Source organism: Melanerpes formicivorus, unplaced genomic scaffold, assembly GCF_026170545.1.
Source record: "Melanerpes formicivorus ecotype bairdi unplaced genomic scaffold, bMelFor1.0.p_v2 SCAF_35, whole genome shotgun sequence".
NCBI lineage: Eukaryota > Metazoa > Chordata > Aves > Piciformes > Picidae > Melanerpes > Melanerpes formicivorus.
Window position 1 is genome coordinate 8,414,115 of NW_027142387.1, and position 20,383 is coordinate 8,434,497.

A 20,383-nucleotide genomic window follows, 5' to 3' on the forward strand; every position below is an offset into this window, starting at 1 on the left:
CTACTTTAAGAAACCTAGGTACATGCCTCAACTTTCTGTTGGTAACTGGTTTCAGTATGAGTCAAACCCAGGATGTGTGCTTTACCAGGCTGAATGGAAAAAACAAAGTGTTGACACCAAATGGAGACCTTGAAGCAAAGACATACAAAGAAAATAACTGCCAATGATTTTTCTATTCATGTGACCAGGAGACTCTTTAATTGAATACAGAATGACATTAATCTAAATGGCATTTCTTAAGAATTTGGGGATAGATTTCTTCTACATAACAAGCCCCAAATGTAGCTCTGGGAGTGAGCACACACCTGTCAGTCTGCAGCTGCAATTACAACAAAAGCATGTTTGGACATAGACTGTTCTAAAATGCAAATGAGCACACCTTTTCATGCATGAACATATATCCTCTTTAGGGAAGAGGTTGGTCCTGACAACTTAGAACATCTCCTCTCCTCAAATGACTATGATGGAGTTGATAAAATCCAACTATTCTTTGCAGTGATACAAGTCACTTTATGTAGTCTGAAAACAAACAGATTTTGTTAATGGGATGAAAGTCTAGGAGCTGTCAAAAATGACCACAAAAATTTGTAGCAAAAAGCAGGCTGACCAAAATAAATGGCAAAACCAAAGAAATTAGCTTTCAGGGCTAAAGAACTGCTCTGAATGTATCATAACTCAGTTGTGTCAATCATATTAGGCAACCTGAGAGCAAAGGATGCTCAGCACACGTGGAGCAAAGGGAGATGGATGCTGGCAAGGAGAGCGATTAGACACGAAACTGAGACCAGGTAATAACAGCCTTGAACACTGAAAGACCAAAAAGATCACATAAAGAAAATAATAACATAGCATAAAGCTAATCTCTCTACTATGCCCAAGATTTTATTCATTCAGTAGTTACACAGCTCAGTTTATCTCATTTACTGAGGAGAATTTTGAGGACTTCTTGACTCCTTGTGGGTACATCCCATCAGGGCCCATGGATTTGTGGGTGTTTAGTTTGCTTAACTAATAATGATTTACCTAAGAATCAGTTTTCCTAGATAATCATGATTTGCTTGTAACACGATGCCTGTTGTACAGAATGCTGTGCATTGTTGCTGCTGTTCCTGGCTGGTGTACACTAACTCCATCAATATGAATGCCTTGTTTACCTCAAAGCAATTTAATTATATTTTGTCCAAATATCAACTCAGAAAGACTAATTATAAAAAAAAAAACCAAACAAATCTTCCTGTAGTGCTCTTCAGACTTCACACTGTGCTATCAGAGAAGAAACTGTGCCCAGTTCTGGGCCCCTCAGTTCAAGAAGGACATTGAGACACTTGAACGTATCCAGAGAAAGGCAACAAGGCTGGTGAAGAGGCCTTGAGCACAAGCCCTGGAGAGGAGAGGCTTGAGGGATTGTTTAGCCTGGAGAAGAGAAGGCTCAGGGGTGACCTCATTGCCCTCTACAACTACCTGAAAGGTGGTTGTAGCCAGGAGGGGGGTTGGTCTCTTCTCCCAGGCAACCAGCACCAGAACAGGGGGACACAGTCTCAAGCTGCCCCAGGGGAAGTTTGGGCTTGAGGTGAGGAGAAAGTTCTTCACCGAGCGAGTCGTTCGTCATTGGAATGTGCTGCCCAGGGAGGTGGTGGAGTCACCATCCCTGGAGGTGTTCAAGAGGGGATTGGACGTGGCACTTGGTGCCATGGTCTAGTCATGGGTCTGTGGTGACAGGTTGGACTCGATGATGCTCGAAGTCTATTCCAACCTTAGCGATACTGTGATACTGCGAAACATTCAAAATCCAAGCAGGGTTGAGGCAGAATATCCTCAAACCAGAGATGAAATAGCTTTTTTTTTTTTTTTTTCCTGGTTAGAACAGTACCTTTTGTTTGTTGGCTTTTTCTTCTTTTTCTTTTTTAAATCTTCAATTTGGTTTCTTTATGTGAAACACAGCATCTCTGTAAGCATTCAGAGCCTCTGTAGCATGCAACTGAATAGTAAAGGCCTTATGAAGTTAAAGCAGATGGACTACATTATGGATGTGCCCAGGCATTTTAGGAAAGTATATGAGGAATTCCTGGGCAGTGGTGACCATAGGAAAACTTGGTTCCCTTGTGTAAACACTGTTTTCCCCAACAGCTGTATTTCCCTTCCTGTTTATTCTTCTCTCTTGCAGAATTCTCTCAGTTTGGTCACATCTGTATTTCATTTCTTTTTTAAAAAATATTTCCCTAGCTATCCTCCTGGCCTTTCCAGATTATTAAGGCTGAGGGAATTCTTCAAATCTCACTTCTCCTTTCACAACCTATTATGTTTATATTTTTACACTTCATTTAGGTTCTGGATTCATATAATGATCCAGATGGGTTAGGGGGCTTTGCCCACACATACCAGTCTGCTGGTCAAGAGTTTTCATGTGAGCAACAGAAACTGACTAAGCAATCATTTTTTCTTTCTGATTTTAAGGCCAAAACACAGCAGAATAATTAGGTTAAAACAGTGTTCACTTGCCCCTTTTTTTGTTAAGAAAAATAAATTCATATCATATTTTATGCTGAAACACTTCCATAATTATTAGACAAAAAAAAATCTTGGAGCTTGATTTCTGCCCAATCACATTTGAGACTTTTAATACTGGAGTTAATAATTAATACACTAAAGTTGGGCTTAACCTTATTATTGATTTAAATCACTGATCTGTAAAATATATTTGGTGTATTCCCTTGAAACATTACAAGTTCTGTCTCTTATACAGATAGAAATTCTTTGAGGATGCGTCTGCCTGCCTTTCCTTGAAATAAATACGAGTCTGAAAATGCACAGTTTAACCAAACCTAGCATTTTTCTCATTTCAGGTAGGTTATGTGAAGCAAGGTTGTTAAAAAAAAAATCTGGACTCTAGCACTTAATTTTCCATCCATTTTACTGACTCTCACCTCAGAATCTTCTTTCTTAAAAATAACTGAACAGATGATGAACCACCTCTCAAGGGCAAGCACCAGTCTCTGGAAGCAGCTCTATTCCACAAGCAATACCTCTTCAGATGATGTAATCTGTTCCAAGAAGCCTGTTTCTATTTTTAAGTGGCATACCCTTATTATGCTTTTAAAAGGGCATCTCCATCACATGTTGTTACTTTGCTTTTAATGCAGTAACAATCATCAGTGATATTCAATACACATGAAATGGCTTCAGAAAAGTATTGATTTTTATCTTATTGTCTACCCTGGTTCTTACAAATGGTGTTTGAAGTGGTAATTTAAAGACTATAAAACACTCAGACTGTGAAGAACATTTCTGCTTAAGGTCATGCTTTCAGAAAAGGTGCATCTTTCACAACTGCCTTAAAATGCTTGAGAATTTTATATGCAAAGTGTCTTGGAATGATTTAGTTTCTTTACTTTATGTGACTGAATTTAACACTGGAGAGCCTGGAAAAAGCATTACAGCAGAAACTGCACAGAAGAAACAGGCTCAGCACTGAAACCCCATCTGCTTTTACAAGGAGAGACAATATTGACAAGGCAAAACATATAATTTGGTATAAAGAACACTTTTGGGGGTGTGTATGTTTTGGTTTTTACCATTATAATTTCTAGGTAAAACATTAAATGTAACATTTCCAACACCGTATGCTTTCAGATTAAGAACTCCCCTCAAAAAATGTCTGTACTGATATTCCTTACCTGAATGAAACCTAACATCAGCTTGGTGGTATGGAGGTCACAAGAAGTGACACGTGTAGGTGATGCTTTTCATCATATTGTAGGAACATGCTGTTATCTATTTATCTGTGCCATCACATAGCTACACTAAGATGTGGATCTCAGAGTGCAGTGTGACACCATCTTACTAATTTTAGAGCACACAGCTATCTTGCAGTGAGGATTATTGGATCTCCTGGAATCTCATTTATTCATCTAATGAGCAACCTAAACCACCAAACAGATTGGGGGGAGGGCTTTTTCTTTTTAAGGAAGACTTTGAACCAAGAATGATAAAGCAGAACTATCAAAGTGATAGATTTTACCATTTCACATTGCTAAAGGATATTATGAAAGGATATTATAGTTCCACAAGTCTCATATCTAATGTGAGGTCTACTACTGGAACATGTCCAGAGAAGAGCAACAAAGTTGGTGAGGGGTTTGGAACACAAGCCCTATGAGGAAAGACTGAGGGAGCTGGGGTTGCTCAGCCTGGAGAAGAGGAGACTCAGGGGTGACCTTATCACTCTCTACAACTACCTGAAGGGAGGTTGTAGACAGGCGGATGATGGTCTCTTCTCCCAGGCAGCCAGTACCAGAACAAGAGGACACAGTCTCAGGCTGCGCCAGGGGAGGTTCAGGCTGGATGTTAGGAAGAAGTTCTATACAGAAAGAGTGATTGCCCATTGGAATGGGCTACCCAAGGACGTGGTGGAGACTTGATGGGGTACTTGGTGCCATGGGTTAGCTGTTTGGGTGGGTTGGATTGGTTGATGGGCTGGATGCGATGATCTTGAAGGTCTCTTCCAACCTGGTTTGGTTTATTCTATTCTAAAATAAAGGTTTATTCTATTCTAATGCTACCCAGACCTTGTGACAAAGGCATGTGGTGATAGAACAAGGGACAACGGTTCTAAACTAAAACAGGGTAGATTTAGATTGGACATTAGGAAGGAGCTCTTTACTATGCAGGAAGAAGCTCTTTACAGGCTGCCCAGATAAGTTGTGGATGCCTCATTCCTGGGAGTGTTGAAGACTGGGCTGGATGAGGCTTTGAGCAACCTGCTCTAGTGGGAGGAGTCCCTGCCCACAACAGAGAGTTTGGAATTAGATGGTCTTTGAGGTCTCTTCCACACTCAAGCCAATCTATGATTCTATCTAATATGAAGTCTGCTAAAGCTACTCAGATCTTTCTGACATTTCCAGAGCACAAAAAAATCATCATCTGCTTTCTCACCTGAACAGGTGACAAAAATGTTGGCCTTAAGGTAAAAGTGCTTTAAGTTTTCCAGATGAAGTTAACCTTGCATTTTAATATGCAAGTATCACCTAAAAAGCAACAGAGACAACTGCTGTCTACAGTTCTTTATTTTTTTAAAACCCAAAGTTGTACCCAGTGATAGCTATAGCTGGCTGTAAACATCACTTACACTGCTGTTTGTAACTATGGCAGCTGAGTCTACTGATTACGCCACTGTGACTGCACAGCCAAAGACATTCTGCTTTGAGATGTTGGTGTACTTTGCTCCTTGGAGAACCAAAAAAAACTTTCCATCTCAACATCATCTGCAAATGTAATTAGCATTAGCACATTTTCCTTGGGTTGACTTTCTAATAACTGAACTAGAACACCACTCATACCCACAAAACTTCTAAGAGCGTCACCCCCAGCTGAATTCTGTTTATTAGATGTAGGAAAATATACCACAAATGCCCAATTTTGTCCTGGCAGGAAGAGAGTTTAGTTGGTCTTTAAGGTATTTTCCATCTTTGTATTACATGATTCTCTGAAACTTTGTTTAGTGTCCCTCAGCCACTATTCTCAACTCTCAGCCTCCCAGAGCTTTTTTTTCCCTAGTAAAGTTAAATTAATTTTTCCAGTAGTCACTCATAAGGAAGTGCAACAACCCAGATTTGCAGGTGCTTCTTTTTTTTCCCCTGCTAATTTAATAATTTGATTAAAAACACAAAATAACAACAACAAAAAGAAACCTGTAATGTTATTCATAAACCTGTATTTTTTACTTACTCCTCAGTGTGTTAGCTTCTAAATGCCCACAGATTTCCTTTCCATTTTCTTTACCATTAACTGAAATTAAGTTTACAAGGAGGACAACTACCAAGTTTATTCTTATCTCAAAGATCAGAATCATATTTGGGTTTAATCCTTTTCTAGACTTTTTGCATTTTCTCAGCTGTACAGGAGTTTTTAAATTAAGGAGAGAAATGAAACCCCAAAATCATCCAGCACATTCCCACAGGGCCTCCAGCACTGATCTTAACGGACAGGTGAAGAACAGATGATGCTGCAACATGGTACAGCCTCTTCATCACCACACAAGCCAAAAGCACTCATATCCCGCAATGCTGGCAGGCAAGGGAACAGCAGGGGAGCAGCAATGTAAGTCCCAAGCCTTCCCTGGAAGGCTGTGGCAGATGCATTTTATCCATGCTTGCAGAGATTTTTACAATGAATGCATATTTCAGAGCTTTCCTCCTGACCTTTTAATCAATGGATTTATTTAGAACTTCAGTATTTCCCAGATGTCCACTAAGCTTTAAATTTATTTCTTAATAGATATTTAACAGAGACCTTGCACAGACCAGCCACTCCCTACATTAGTACATTTATAACAGTTTAAGCTATTGTTGTATCATTACGAGTTCTTCTTGCTGAACTTTCATTTTTCTCACTGCCTTTCCTTTTCTTTTGCCAGATTTACCTTTAAAATGCCATCTAAGGGCATTGATTCTATTTCAAGTATTTAAAGTTCTAGAACTAGGAAGACCTTGAGCTAAACTGTGCCCAAATATTACAGCTGCAAGCTTGCAAGTTTCTAAACAGCTGCATGCTAAATAACATTTAGGCAGTAAGTGGCCTATAATCATTTAGGGTCTTTGGGGAAATGCACTGACAACTCTGTTGTGTGTTAGGATCTTCTCCACTTCCCTAACACCACTGAGCTAGTTCAGGGCTCTGCTCTGTGGGGCAGGGCCATTCTAATCTTCCAGAACAAGGAGGCCCAGCACAAACCACGCCACTTTTTGCCCTCACAGATTCCTGTTTTGACCAAATATATTGATTAAGACACAACTCTTTTTCCACACATCACCCCAATACATACTCTTCTACAAATTCACATGCTATTGCTGGAACATCCAAGTACCATAGAAACAGACACCAGACAGATCAATCTGCTCTGCTCATGCATCACTTCTTACCCCTACATAGCTTCAATGAATTCTTTGTCCTATCTGAGCTTCGTTTGGTTCACAGAGAAGCAGAGCTCCTGGGAAAGCAGCTCTGGCAAAGCAGACAGGACTAGACAACAGGGAGAAACACAGCCCAACCCTTCAGGTACCCAATTCTCAGTACACTGCTGCAGTGCAGCTTTGTTTCAGGGATTCCAGCACAGCCACTGGGAGTGTACAAAGATACTCAGTCTTTGATTCAAGCCTCAGAATGAAGGGGAATCAGATGATTAGAAGAGGAAGTGAAAAACAAATACAGAAAGTATTAATTTGCTCTATTGATGTAGCATAACATATACCTTGCCATCTCACAGATGTGACTGTTCTTACAGCTGGCCTAAAGATTATTGCAACTTTTTCAGCTCCCACTTTTCACTTGTTTTGAGTAGCACTGTAAGGTTTAAGTTTGATGAAAGAGTCTGTATTGGACCATGTGAGCATCTGAGATAGCTTAACTAAGCAAAACTGAACAGCAGAGTGTCTTCTGTGTTCCTGCAGGCTGCGCATAGGAGGCTGTTGCCTGGTATCCTAGCCTATCAGTCTGCACATTGGCATTTTCCTTCTCAGGAAATGCATGGGGGAAAAACTACCTTCTTCAGAGCTGGAGGAAGGACACTGGAGGACTAACAGCACTTGGGCTATTTGGTTTATATTTTTCCAACATCATGGCAGCACTCACGCTATCATGTAGAGTTTCCCGACAGATAAAGCAGCCTGGATTTAAGAACCTTAAAATTCAGTGGTGGAGAATTTGGTAATGGAGTATTAACTCTTTCAAATTCTTTTAACTATCACAGCTTTGCCCAGGTGTTGCTCAGATTCTCTCAAGCAACACTTCAAACTAAGAACTTGGGATGGAACACTTTTATATCCAGAGAGGCACTACCATGTCCATAAAAATTGGTAATAGAAGAAAAAAAAATGAAGTTGCATAATATTTATAGAACTCTACAGGGAAAAGTAAATACTTCACCTGTTTCCTTGGTTTTACCCAAGTAGCTACAATCTCATGGCTATCTTCCAACAACAATGTACAAAGGCTGTTCTGCAGTGTTCTGAGACACTTTCAAAGTGTCAGCATCTCTGGGTTTTGCATAGACTGATGCCCTAAGAACAGCATTAGAAAATTCTTTCAACTACCTCATTGTTTTTGAAAGAGAGCTACAAAAATGCCAGTGTTTTCACTCAGATTTTATCAGCTCGGAAAATACTGACTCAACTATTGATCTTTTAGCCTAAGCTGTTCTGAGGGAAGGTATGAAAAACCCATCTGGATTGATTTAGCTTTGGGCTCCAAAACCAAGCAACATATCTGTATACATTTAGGATAAAAGCATAAAAGGCTACATACTTGAAAAACAGTCCTATAACCATGTGATACAAATACTGCTGAGGCACTATGTGCATTAAAGATCAATAATCCACCACTGATTACTTGAAGGAAGAAGGATGTTTAGTTACTAAGGTAATACTGAGGATTTTTGTAATTAGAAGTCGGAAGAAAACTTTCTTTCAAGTGCTCTGATAGGATCAGCTTTGTTAACTGCTTGCTGGTGTATCACTAGATATGCAGCCTAGATCCAACACATCTCTCTGGTGACTGTGTATTGAGAACCAAAATCCTTACATCTTTAATTAGGATACCCTACTCAACACACAACCAGCATGACTTGCTGTTACAGATCCAAAATAAGCCTTTAAAAGCCAGCGTTACACTGCCACACTATGGCACAATTAAGATCTGCAAGCAAGAATGGAACAAAAGGGCAATAAAAATAACTCCTCTGCTTGAATTATTTAGGACTACAGTATCCACCATTAGTTTTGTTTGCCTACTACATTTGTAAAGCACTGAAAAAAAAACACCCAACCCACTGGTGTGCCTTGTTCAAGCCAGAGCTATCCAGATACATTATGCTTGAGGATTTTATTTTGGGGGATGTTGGACTTTTCTTTTTTTCCTCTAAAACGAAAAGAAAGAAAAAGTTCACTTTCTGCAAGTGTTAAAACCTTCAAAGACCAGTTGGAGATGCCTGTTGCACAGATGGGATACGTAGAGAAGTGGATACCAAGGGCACTTCTTTGTTGGCTACAAAATACAGAGCTTTTTGTTCTCTGCATTACAATGTTCTGAAAGGTTTTCAGTTGTCAGAGGGAAAAAAGTTCAAAAGACCTTCTCCAAGTTGGGCTTTTTTTTTCTTGTGTTTTTTGTTTGTTGGTTGGTTTTAGGTTTTTTTCTTACAACTGTTTGAGGTAACACCCCAGAATTTCAGAATCTACATTCATTTTTTTTTTTGATGGCAGAATGTAACTCATTTTGGACCTAGAAATATTTCAAACTACTTAGCATTTCCACGTTTTCATTACTCCGTTTTGTTAAGAGCCTGATTTATGCTGACCTTGAAGCACAGCAACTCAACGTGGCTGAAATTTTACATGTAACTTTTTAACTACAGCAGCTCACTGTACAAAGCATAGATTATTTTAATTACTTTGCCATGTATATAATTTATACCTTCCAGAGCATTTGTTTTGCAAGAAAGCTATAAATCACTTTTGTATGACCCTTACCAGTACTGCTTTACTCATTCTAACATTCCATTTTTTAAAGTGTTTTTCTAATAAATCAAACATTATACCATAAGCAACTGACTGAGGCCAGGACCATGCCAATTATTTTACCTGCAAGAACTTGCCATTATAAACATTTCCCACAAGGCATAATAAAATACGTGTCTGGTGCCACAAGACTTACAGGAATATCCTGTACTGAAGCATTAAAAAAAGATTAGATGACTAGCTGGGGTTTTATTTGTTCCACCCCTTCCATAATTGCTATTGTCACCACTTCAGCTTACAAAAAATGGCATAGCTTAGGTGCACGCCAGTCCTTTCCCGTTAGGATGGGTTAGTCAAGCTTTTAAAATGCCAAATTAAGAGCTTTCAGCTCCAAACACTTCCAGTCACGGATTGCTGAAGCCATCAATGAACAGGGTTTTTTCTTTGGTATGTGTCTCCAAGTCACGTGCATGTGCATAGATGCACGTACACTTCAGTACAATTTCTGTTGTTAGGTCTCTGCTTTCAATTTTCACATGATTTCTGTAATTGTTTTTATTGCCTTTACTCAAAGCACAAGCCACTACGTTCTATCTAGGACCCTAACTCTTCCTAACAGTCAAGATGGGAGGGCCATGAAGATGATCAGTGGGCTGGAGAACCTCCCCTATGGGAACAGGTTGCAGTTGAGGCTGTTCCACCTGGAGAAGGCTCTGAGGAGACCTCAGAGAAGTCTTCCAGTACCTGAAGGGGGCTTACAAGAAAGCTGTAAAGGGACTGTTTACAAGGACTTGTAGTGGTAGGATGAGAGGGAATAGATTGAAGCTTGAGGAGGGCAGATTTAGATTGGAGATTAGGAAGAAATTCTTGACAGTGATGGTGGTAAGACACTGGAACAGGTCACCCAAAGGTGATCATGAATGCCCCCCCATTCCCCCAAAGGTGTTTAAGAACAGGATGGATGAGGCCTTGAGCAACCTGGTCTAGTGGAAGGTGTCTCTGCCCATGGGAAGGAGGGTTGGAACTAGAAGATCTTCAAGGTCCCTTCCCAACTAAACCATTTTATATGTACAAAGAGCAAACAGTGAGTATTACAGTCTCTTAACAAAATAATTTCTAGAGCCTCACTAGCAAATGTAAAGTTCTCACAAGCATTCCTGAATCAGCTGGGACAAGACCAATCCAAATAAATTCTATACTTGTGCCCAACAGCAAGCCTGCAGACCACCACCTAGGTGATTCTTGGAAGGCCTTTGGGAGGAGAGGAGTGTAGGAAACATGAGTGACGCTGAATGAAGATTTATGGAGAGTGCATTCTTGGCAGTTTTAGTGTTTAGCAATGGCCCCAGACTCATGCTGAACTGCATAATGAACTTAAATATAAATTCAAAATTTGCAACTCCTCTCCAAAATCCAGCAATAGCCAGTTTTGAAAATGTTGGCCTTCAACTTCACCCCAAAAAATTTAGCAGCAGATACTACAGCAGTTCTGTTATTCTATACTTTGTAGCTGTAGAACTCAATTTTCCCTTCCCTGGCTGACAGCAGATGTATCTTCTTCTCCCAGTCATTCAGGGACCATATCTAAGTATTTAAAATTAGATAACCTTCTTTAAAGATATATATTATTTCAATTATACAGATTTAGGCTGGAGTTTAATAGACTACTGGAAAATGCTGTTTCTTACAACTGTATCTTTCCTCACAGCCCCCTCTGCGAAGGGCACTGTATTCCATATCAGATTAATTGGAATCCAGTCACACGGGAAAGATCAATTCAGATAAATGGCATCCTTAGTGCTGCTGAATTATGTCTTCCTTGGAAGAATCAAAACCATGCTTCATTGTCATTCATCAGGAAACTACAGGACACTTCATACCTTCCTGAACTTTTCCATCTGTTTATAAAGATCTGGATCCAGCTCCTGAGAGACATCTTTCATCCAGAGTAGAGCTCCTCTGTATTCGGTGCGGTACTGTTCCATCCTGTTTACTGTCAGCCATGTGTCTGAGATGGCCCTGTATCTGAAAGTCTCCACTTCTTGATACAACCTACTCAAAGGAGTACGCAGGGCTAATCTGGGGGAAGGCATGAAGGAAAGAAAGGAAGAAAACAAACCTGTTAAACAGTTGCTCAACAAGATGCTAACAGTCAATATAACCACTGACACTTTACTAACAATGGAAAAAGCACAGCCAAGAGAGTTACTTGAAGTGCTAGTGTCTGTTCAGATGGCTCTGCAGCTTGGTTGGGGATACACACAAAAGGGATAATTTTGCATGAATATTTTGTTTTCAATCCTCCTGGTCAAGTAGTGACCATCCAGTTACAGACACACGTGGAACAGGAACCTAAAATACATATACAACCTCTATATGTATTAGAGCTAGTGAAGCTGCCTGTACATAGGCTATTAACACTCCTCTTCACAAGTTAACTCCAAAAATCTACCTGAGGCAATTCATTACCAGATATGTACCACAGGACTGTCAAGTTAAGCCTCACAAAAAGCACTTCCTTTTAATCTTCACAGCCTTCTATCTTCAAATATACAAGTAAATAAAGAAATAATATGTCAAGTAATAACCTGATTTTAATTATTGATTTATGGGATCTGAACAATTTCTTTGAAAGACATCTAACTTTTGTAAGGATTTAAGCATTCTCTTAAATGTTTCTTCCAGCAACTGCACTTTGGAAAGGCAGTAGGGGACACTGTTGTCTTCTCTATGTTACCACTTCAGCTCCTAATAGGATCTCTAGGAACTAGACAGGATTATTCCAACTTCTGCTTTGCTTCCTACTGCTGCTGCTTCTTCCCTCTTGGTTGCCAGCAGCCACCTCACTGGAGTGGGTTCAGTTCCACACACCAAGGTAGACTTAGTTCAATGTGTTACTTAGGAGCTTCCTGGGCATAAGAGAACTTCTAGTTTTAGCTCCAGTAACCAGCAAATCTTGTTTTCTTCATCTCCAGCTTCTGAGCTAGCTGTTGGTATGCAATGCAAACAAGAACTCTCTCAACTTCAACATAAGCTTAAGGATGTCTCAAGAAAAAAAAAAAAAGAGACAAGCAGTGTATTTTGATGTGAGTTTATTTTAAAAGACACCTTAAAAATGCATTAAGATATATAATAAAATGTGAATTTCTTAGTGTGCCTCTGGGGTTTATTTTCCCCTCACATTTTTCACATTCTACAAATACTTACCCAGCCATTCTAAAGGCAAATTCAATTTTATGCAGACATGTTATACTCTAGGACTTCTATAAACAGTAAAGCTCTATAAAGAAGCAAACCATGAGCTCCTTTGCTCAAAGCTGCCTCACATATATTTTAAAGATCATGGCTGTTGCTGGATGTGGTAGTGACCATATTCTAGCCCAAGATAAATATATGAAATACTCAGTGCTCTATATGTGATGTTTTATTTTGAGCCAAACAGCTGCACTGTCAAAACTAAAGCTGTAAAGTATTAAGAGTGCTCCCCAAATCCTGTAAAATATGGAATAGAATTTTCTCTTCTCTTGATGGTGAATTTGAAACTTCCATAGTCTTAATAATGTTTTAAAAAAATCATCACAAGACTCATAATGCCATCAGGTATTGCTACTAACTCTTGGAGCAAACACAGGGGCAGTGAGACATCAAGGGCCCTGGGTAACATCCTGTAGGTTTTTGTGCATGTGTCCCTCTCCGGATTCCTTATCTTTTAACTGATTTGCTCCTACTCAATCTGAGGATCCTCTCCTGAGGCACTTTAAGATATAAAGTTAAAGCAGAAATTAGCATTGAGACTTCTTCTCCTCCACCTACTTGAAGTTTCACACTGAGACTTCATGGCCTAGAAAATGGCATTCCTTCACCCATTCCCCTGCCCTTCCAGGACCCAGACATCTCTACAACAAGCCTGCTTTGCGTTTGTCTGAGATGGAGAAGTGCCACCAAGCAGGAGAGGGGCCTGTCATCAGCTCCTTTACAACCCCACTGCTAGATGGGCCACAGAGATCCACCTGTACAGCTTTAGAACCACTGAGCTGAGCAGGTACAGGTCGGGGATCTGAAGATATGCAGATTTAGCAGGTCCATGATACAAAAACCAGGATCAGGCAGAACTCCACATAGCAACCAGTTACACTGACAGGTTTGGTCAATAACAACTTTCCTGTCATTTTGTCCTTCACACATTTCAAATGGCAAAAGGAATTATGCCAACAATGAATCAGCTACCATTTATGCCATGCACTTTGCAACTCAGACATTATGACACATATACCTTTGCTGAGAAGAAAAGCAGAGGGCCTTCCCTGTGGCTTGCATCATTTTTCCTGCTCTTGTTTTATCCTGAGAGCCCTGTGATCGAAGAAATTTCCCCAATTCATTTTCTTCCTGAGAAAGAACTAACAAAAAAATAAATGAGTGGTCAAACAGGTTACTTAATAGGTTCCTAACAGCTTTAAATCTGAAATAAGATCAATTAGGTAAAGTCACTCTACATCCAAGCAGCACTGAAAAGATAAAGAATTCCATGGAATTCCTGCATGTAGTAAAGATCTGATTCATTGGAGATATTTGTTAACATAACCAGAACCACAAGATTCCATCAGTGCAAAAAGGCACCAGGGGAGGTTTAGGCTGGATGTTAGGAAGAAATTCTTCATAGAGAGAGTGATTGCCCATCGGAATGGACTGCCTGGGGAGGTGGTGGAGTCACCGTCACTGGAAGTGTTTAGCAGGAGAATTGATGGGGTGCTTGGTGCCATGGTTTAGTTGATTAGATGGTGTTGGATGATGGGTTGGACATGATGATCTCAAAGGTCTCTTCCAACCTGGTCTATTCTACTCTATTCTACTCTATTCTATTCTATTCTATTCTATTCTATTCTATTCTAGGTTGTTTAGGTTACACAAAGGATCCAATCTTGATAATAGCATCTTTAGTCTTGGGGTTTGTGGGGTGCTTTTTTTTTTTTCATCCTTTTTGCCAACCTGAACTGCCTCAGCTGATCTTTGTAGCACACTTTCAGTGAAGCACATTCTAAGTTATACTTCCCAAAGCTTATTCACTTGCTTTTCTCCTCTGGTCCATTCTTCATGCTTGACTACAGAAATAAATTTTTCCTATGGAAACATCTAGGACTTCATTTTAAAGAACATTTCTTTTCAAATGACTCTGCAAGATTATTTTACAACTCTAGCAATTTATGCAATTCAAATACTATTTTTTAATGTACATTTCAAATATCTGAAATACTTATATTTCAAATTAAAAAAAAAAAAAGGGGGGAAAAAAAGAAAAAGAAAAGTGTTTTTAACACTGAACTTTTGACTGCTTCCAAACTTGGACCATAGGTCTTCATGATCTCACATCCTTACAAAAACATTTCATTATGACCTTCTCTATTAATCTTCCAAAGTAGCTGTCTTCTACAGTACCATTTTTTTCCTACTATCAGTAAGGGTAAGGGCTTAACATAAAGAAAGATCTCTTGAAATCTTTTTGTCTTTCCCCACCCCCAAGTATTAACAGTTAAATCCATTGCAGAGTCACTGCACACTCTGGAAGAACATGCTACCTGCACATCCTTGCACTAGAGATGCTACCTGCTATTATGGAACATTTCTTGAACTCAATAAACCACTATTCTGCATTCCAATTTTACTTCCAGATCCTGAAATGTTACCTCTGACACTCTTTGGATCAGCAAAATAGAAAGGATAACACTCAACAAAAGAAAGTTAATTGAAAGATGTGTCCAAAGCTAAAGCTGGATTCTCCCTTCCAGGGCAGGAATCACAGCAGCAAGAACCAAACAATATTGATTGCTGAGAATGTTTTGAGGTCGTTTAACACAAGCTGCTGCTTGAAACTTCCCAAACAAGGTCCCTCTCTCTTGCTAATGACAACCACTAATTACTGTACACTTGTTACAGCCAAGTCAACATTATCAAATGAACCCTAACAGTATTAATTACCTAATTCTAACACTAGTGATAAACCAAACATTCTTCGTAGTCAATTATGAATCATCAAAAATGAAAACCATCCAGAATGGAGTTAGGATTTCCAAGACAAGACACTTAAACAAGCCAAGCAAGTAACAGGAAAAAACCCAACATCTTATAAACAAGCATTCTCCCATAACTATTGCCACCTTGCACTGCATAATATCAGAAAAGAAATTAAGAATTAGGAGATCTTCAAGCAAATAAGCAAGTCTGAAGCAAATAAGCAAGTCTGCCTTCAGCTGTCTTCAAGGAAAGATACCTATTTTCAAATAGGATGAAACTAGTAGCTCCCCATTTCCATTCTGACTTTTTCACTTGTTTAATAACTCCACAATGCAGACCTCCTTATCATTTTAACTACTGTATTTGATCATACTTACAACAAATCCTTTTTTGGTACAGTTCAATTGCTTTCAGCAACTCCATACATGTTCTCTGAATAGAATGGAACAGCTGATATTGAAACAAAAACACACATAAAATACAATTAAGTATATGCAAGAAACACTGACCATTAAAACACAAGAAAGAGCTTAATTTTTGGTAGAAATTATTAGGGATCACTGTTTTCTTGAGCAATGAGTCACCCTCCCAGCTTGAAAGCAGTTTTTCCTTACAAAATGTGTTTTTTTCTTACAATCAAATTGTCCACTGAAACAACAGACAGACCAATCCTTACAAAAGGAAAATGAATGAAAGCATTTTGGAAACAGACCTATTCTAAACAGCTAACAGTTAACCAAAATATTCAGTTTGGTTTTGTTGTGGGTTGTTTGTTTTTTTTTTTTTAGTGTGGTGTTTTTTCCCTTTAGTGGTGGGGTTTTTGTTTGGGGGGTGTGTGTGTTTTTTTGTTTTGGTTTTGGCTGTTGTTTATTTGGGTTTTGTTTTCCTTTACTGATATCTCTGGATGCATATGAAGATGTACAATTCTTGTTTCCTAAAAAACTCACAGTACTTTGGCTGGACATTAACATGATTATTACACTTGGTAAGTCCATTCCCTTATCATTTGCTTTGTGTCAAAGATGTTCAAGCTGTTAAATTCTCAGAGCTTTATTATAGTGGGTTTTTCCCAGTGGGAATGAAGACTTTGACAATAGGACTGTATTTCTCACACAAAACAGGATTCCTTCTCTGGTTACACTTTACACACTTTCAAAAGCTTCATTGATCGTGGCAGAACCCACTTACCCAAAATCCTGTTTTAATGAGTTATTATAATGGATTGGAGATGTCAGCTTGAGGCTTGTTCCCCCATAGTAGCGATAGGATGAGAGGGAATGGATTTAAGCTTGAGAAGGGTAGATTTGCAGTGGATATTAGGAAGAAATTGTTCACAGTGAGAGTGGTGAGACACTGGAACAGGCTGCCTGTGGAGATCATGGGTGCCCCCTTCCTGGAGGTGGTTAAGGTCAGGCTGAATGAGGCCTTGGGCAACTTGGCCTGGTAGAAGGTGTCCCTGCCCATTGCATGGGGGTTGGAACTAGATGACCTTCAAGGTCCCTCCCAACCTAAACCATTCCATGAACCTACAAACTGCACAAAAGCTTGAAATAGCAAAAGGCACTATGCACTTCGCTCCTTGGCACATTGCATGTTTTCCTGGCACATGTGCTATAGCTGTATAAAAAACCCAAGCAATTTGTATATACTACAGAATAGTATTAAAAAAAAAAATCTTAAAACTGCTGTAAGCAAAGGATAAGTCTGATACAAGCACAAAGGATAATCTCTGTGCCAGCAAAAGGAAAAAAACTGACCCCTAAACCTGAAGATAAAGATGAGAGACGTTAGGTTCCAAATCAGCCTTGAGGGACATGGGGTTTGTGTTTCAAAATGCCACCCTATTCCCTGTACTTTTGCCAACAATTGGAAAATACATTACAAGAAAATAATGATTTAAAAGTATCTGTTATTGTATGTGCACACACATTGGAGGCTTGATGGAAATGAAAAGATTTTTACAATTAGCAGAGAACAGTCATCATGTAAACATTACATACCTCTAGTTTTGCATCCAGATCTGCATCTGAAGCCACAACATGCTCATCTTCCTTTTTTCCTGTGACTTTGATAAGGGTTTGTTTTGTTTTCCAGTATTTCTGTTGCATTTTATTGACTACAGATTTTTCTTGGCTTTGAGCATATTGGTCATAAAATTCCCTTGGATAATTGCTAGAATGTTAAGAAATAGAATGACAAAACTTCAATAAGATGCTTAAAGACCCAAGCCTAACATGCTAAATTAATACATTTCCATCAAGAATATTGGATTTGCATGCAGGTAAGTATATTCTAACCTGCACTTCCTTATTATGCATTAATAACAGAGCAATTAATGTTGTAATTTCCATCCTACTATGGAATTTGAATGCCTTTAGCACACAGTACTGCCAAATAATCAGCTGCAAAGAATTCTTCCCAGTCAATTACGAAATGATTTACAGCCCATGGAATTAACTTTATGTATATTTAAAACTAACAGGAGAGTTTCAAGTGAGGTAGCATTGCTTAAGCAAGGCAGCATTTTTCAAGCGGTTTCAGCAGTGTCAGAATTTCCTGAAGTTCATTTTATGAATGGAATGTGACTATTTCTTGCCCTCCCTTTTTTTTCAGTTGAAAAATAAAGAATTAGAAGAACACATCTCTCTACAACATGCTCTGTGGAAGGTAGGTAGCTCCTACCTTTATGGAATGCAACGACTACATAACAACTGTGGGTACGTAACAGGTTATTTATTGTTTTTAAAGGATGATTTTCTACTGACAAATGAGACTGCAATCCTGTAGCAGACTTAGAAGTGCAATCTAAAGACCAACTCCATGTTCCACAATGCTTAAAATATTCCAAGATGATTTAATAGCAAATATAGCCTCACAATGAAATCTTGATCTCTTTCAGGAAGTGTCACCCCATTAGTAATTCCTGCAGTACATGCTTTCTCCCTATGTATGCAAATAAAAAGTTGCAGTGATTTTGCAGATCTTTGGAAATAAATAGTTGCTAAAATTTGCTGTATTATATAATCCCAAAGAATTAAAGAGATTGAGCTTATTTTGAAAGTGACCAGTTGCGGCTCATTCCTGAGTTACCATCCACTAGCTCTGTTCACAATACACAGACAGCTCAGGGATGCTATCCCAAGAGGTCTTCTTCTCACCTAACCTGCACATTACCTCTGTTATGAGGATGAGCTGGGCGAGCTGGGGTTGTTCAGCTAAGAGAGGACTAGACTCTGGGGGCACCTTACAGATGACTTCCAGTACCTGAAGGGATCCCACAGGAAGGCTGGAGAGAGACTTTTCATAAGGGTGTCTAGCAACAGGATAATGGGGAAGGATTTTAAGCTGAGGGACAGTTGGTTTAGACTGCATCTTAGGAAGAAATTCTTCAGTATGAGGGTAGTGAGACTCTGGAATAGGCTGCCCAGGGAGGTTGTAGATGCTTCCTCCCTGGAGGTGTTCAAGGCCAGGCTGGATGAAGCCTTGAGCAGCTTGGTCTATTTGAGAGGCATTCCCTGCCCTCCAACCTAAGCCATTCAAAGATCAAGTCATGTACTGAGAGACACAGATACAGATCTACATCTAGAGATACTTGCTGCTACAGCAATTTGAGAAACAAGCCACTGGTACATGTGCTCCTCAAAAGGGTGGCACATCTGCCCTAAGAGTTACTACTTACAGCTTAATCTGAAAAGGAAGTTTGTTTCACAGAGGTTTGTCACTTTGCTTTAGGTATTTTGAATCAGTGAATTAGGAAACAGTGCCTTAATCGATGGGACAGTAAGAAATGAAACTGGAAGTGAGCAAGGACAAAATCTAAAATGCACTTAGCACAGAATTTCTTGGCTTCCCCAAACTTTAAAAGCAAACATATACGGCCATTTATTTTTACCCAAGCATTAGTTTCAAGAACTTCATTTATTACTTTCATTACCATTAAAATAAAGGCCTTTTAGGTGCTACAGCACAAATCAAATCATCCACGCAAAACATACATTTCCTGTGGAATTCTGCACATACAAACCATTACACACCCTGACAACAGACAGCCCATCAAGTGAGGTGAAGCCTGTACTGACCTGCACCTTTAAAATACAAAATTTACAATCTCTAATAAATGGCAAGAAGATCTCTCTGCATAATGAGAAAACAGACTAAGGGACTTCAATAAAAACAGCATTACTTTTAAAAAAAAAGCTGTCTGGCTCTGGCTAGCTGTGTGCTTTAACTTCTGCTACAGCTGTGCAAATAACTGATAGCTTAAGTTCAGTGGTCAAGGGAAGAAAACACCGTAATTCATGTGATGCCATGGTCACTAAAAATTCTGGGGGAAAGGCACAAGGAATAATAATGAGTTATTAATATGAGGTCACACACACAAAATAAAGCTGGAATTAATACATATTACTCAAAGAGTGATAAACCAACTGAAGGAATATGAGAAATATGATATTTTACCACTATACTTTGTAATCCAGCTTCCAAATTTATTTGGAGAATTTACTGGCTCCTGTTTATGCTGAAGATACTGAAAGATTTCTAATCACATTATTGCCATTTGGCAAGGGAGCTGCACAAGACTGGCACTGGGACTGGTGTGTTCAAGTGGAGAGCTGCTCTATTTCTTGAGTACTGTATCCAGTTCTGGACCGCTCAATTTAAGAAGGACATTGAGACACTTGAACATGTCCAGAGAAGGGCAATGAGGCTGGGGAGAGGCCTTGAGCATAAGCCCTATGAGGAGAGGCTGAGTGAGCTGGGATTGTTTAACCTGGAAGAGGCTCAGGGGAGACCTTATTGCTCTCTACAACTACCTGAAAGGAGGTTGTAGCCAGGTGGGGGTTGGTCTCTTCTTCCAGCACCAGAAC

The 20,383-nt window shown here is 39.3% G+C and overlaps 1 protein-coding gene across 3 annotated transcripts in view; it reads right to left on the reverse strand.

Moving 5' to 3' along the window:
• Positions 1 to 20,383, reverse strand: part of ICA1 (islet cell autoantigen 1) — an 81,098-nt gene that overhangs the window by 46,208 nt on the left and 14,507 nt on the right. For 2 of the 3 annotated variants that reach the window (XM_068157095.1, XM_068157094.1), the window contains exons 3-6: positions 17,516 to 17,687; positions 15,893 to 15,965; positions 13,780 to 13,903; positions 11,387 to 11,585 (exon numbers count right to left, since the gene is read on the reverse strand). In XM_068157095.1, the coding sequence (XP_068013196.1) occupies positions 11,387 to 11,585; positions 13,780 to 13,903; positions 15,893 to 15,965; positions 17,516 to 17,687 (568 nt within the window). Of the gene's footprint in view, positions 1 to 11,386; positions 11,586 to 13,779; positions 13,904 to 15,892; positions 15,966 to 17,515; positions 17,688 to 20,329; positions 20,347 to 20,383 lie in introns of those variants that run through there. The other variant, XM_068157096.1, reaches the window with a different exon arrangement.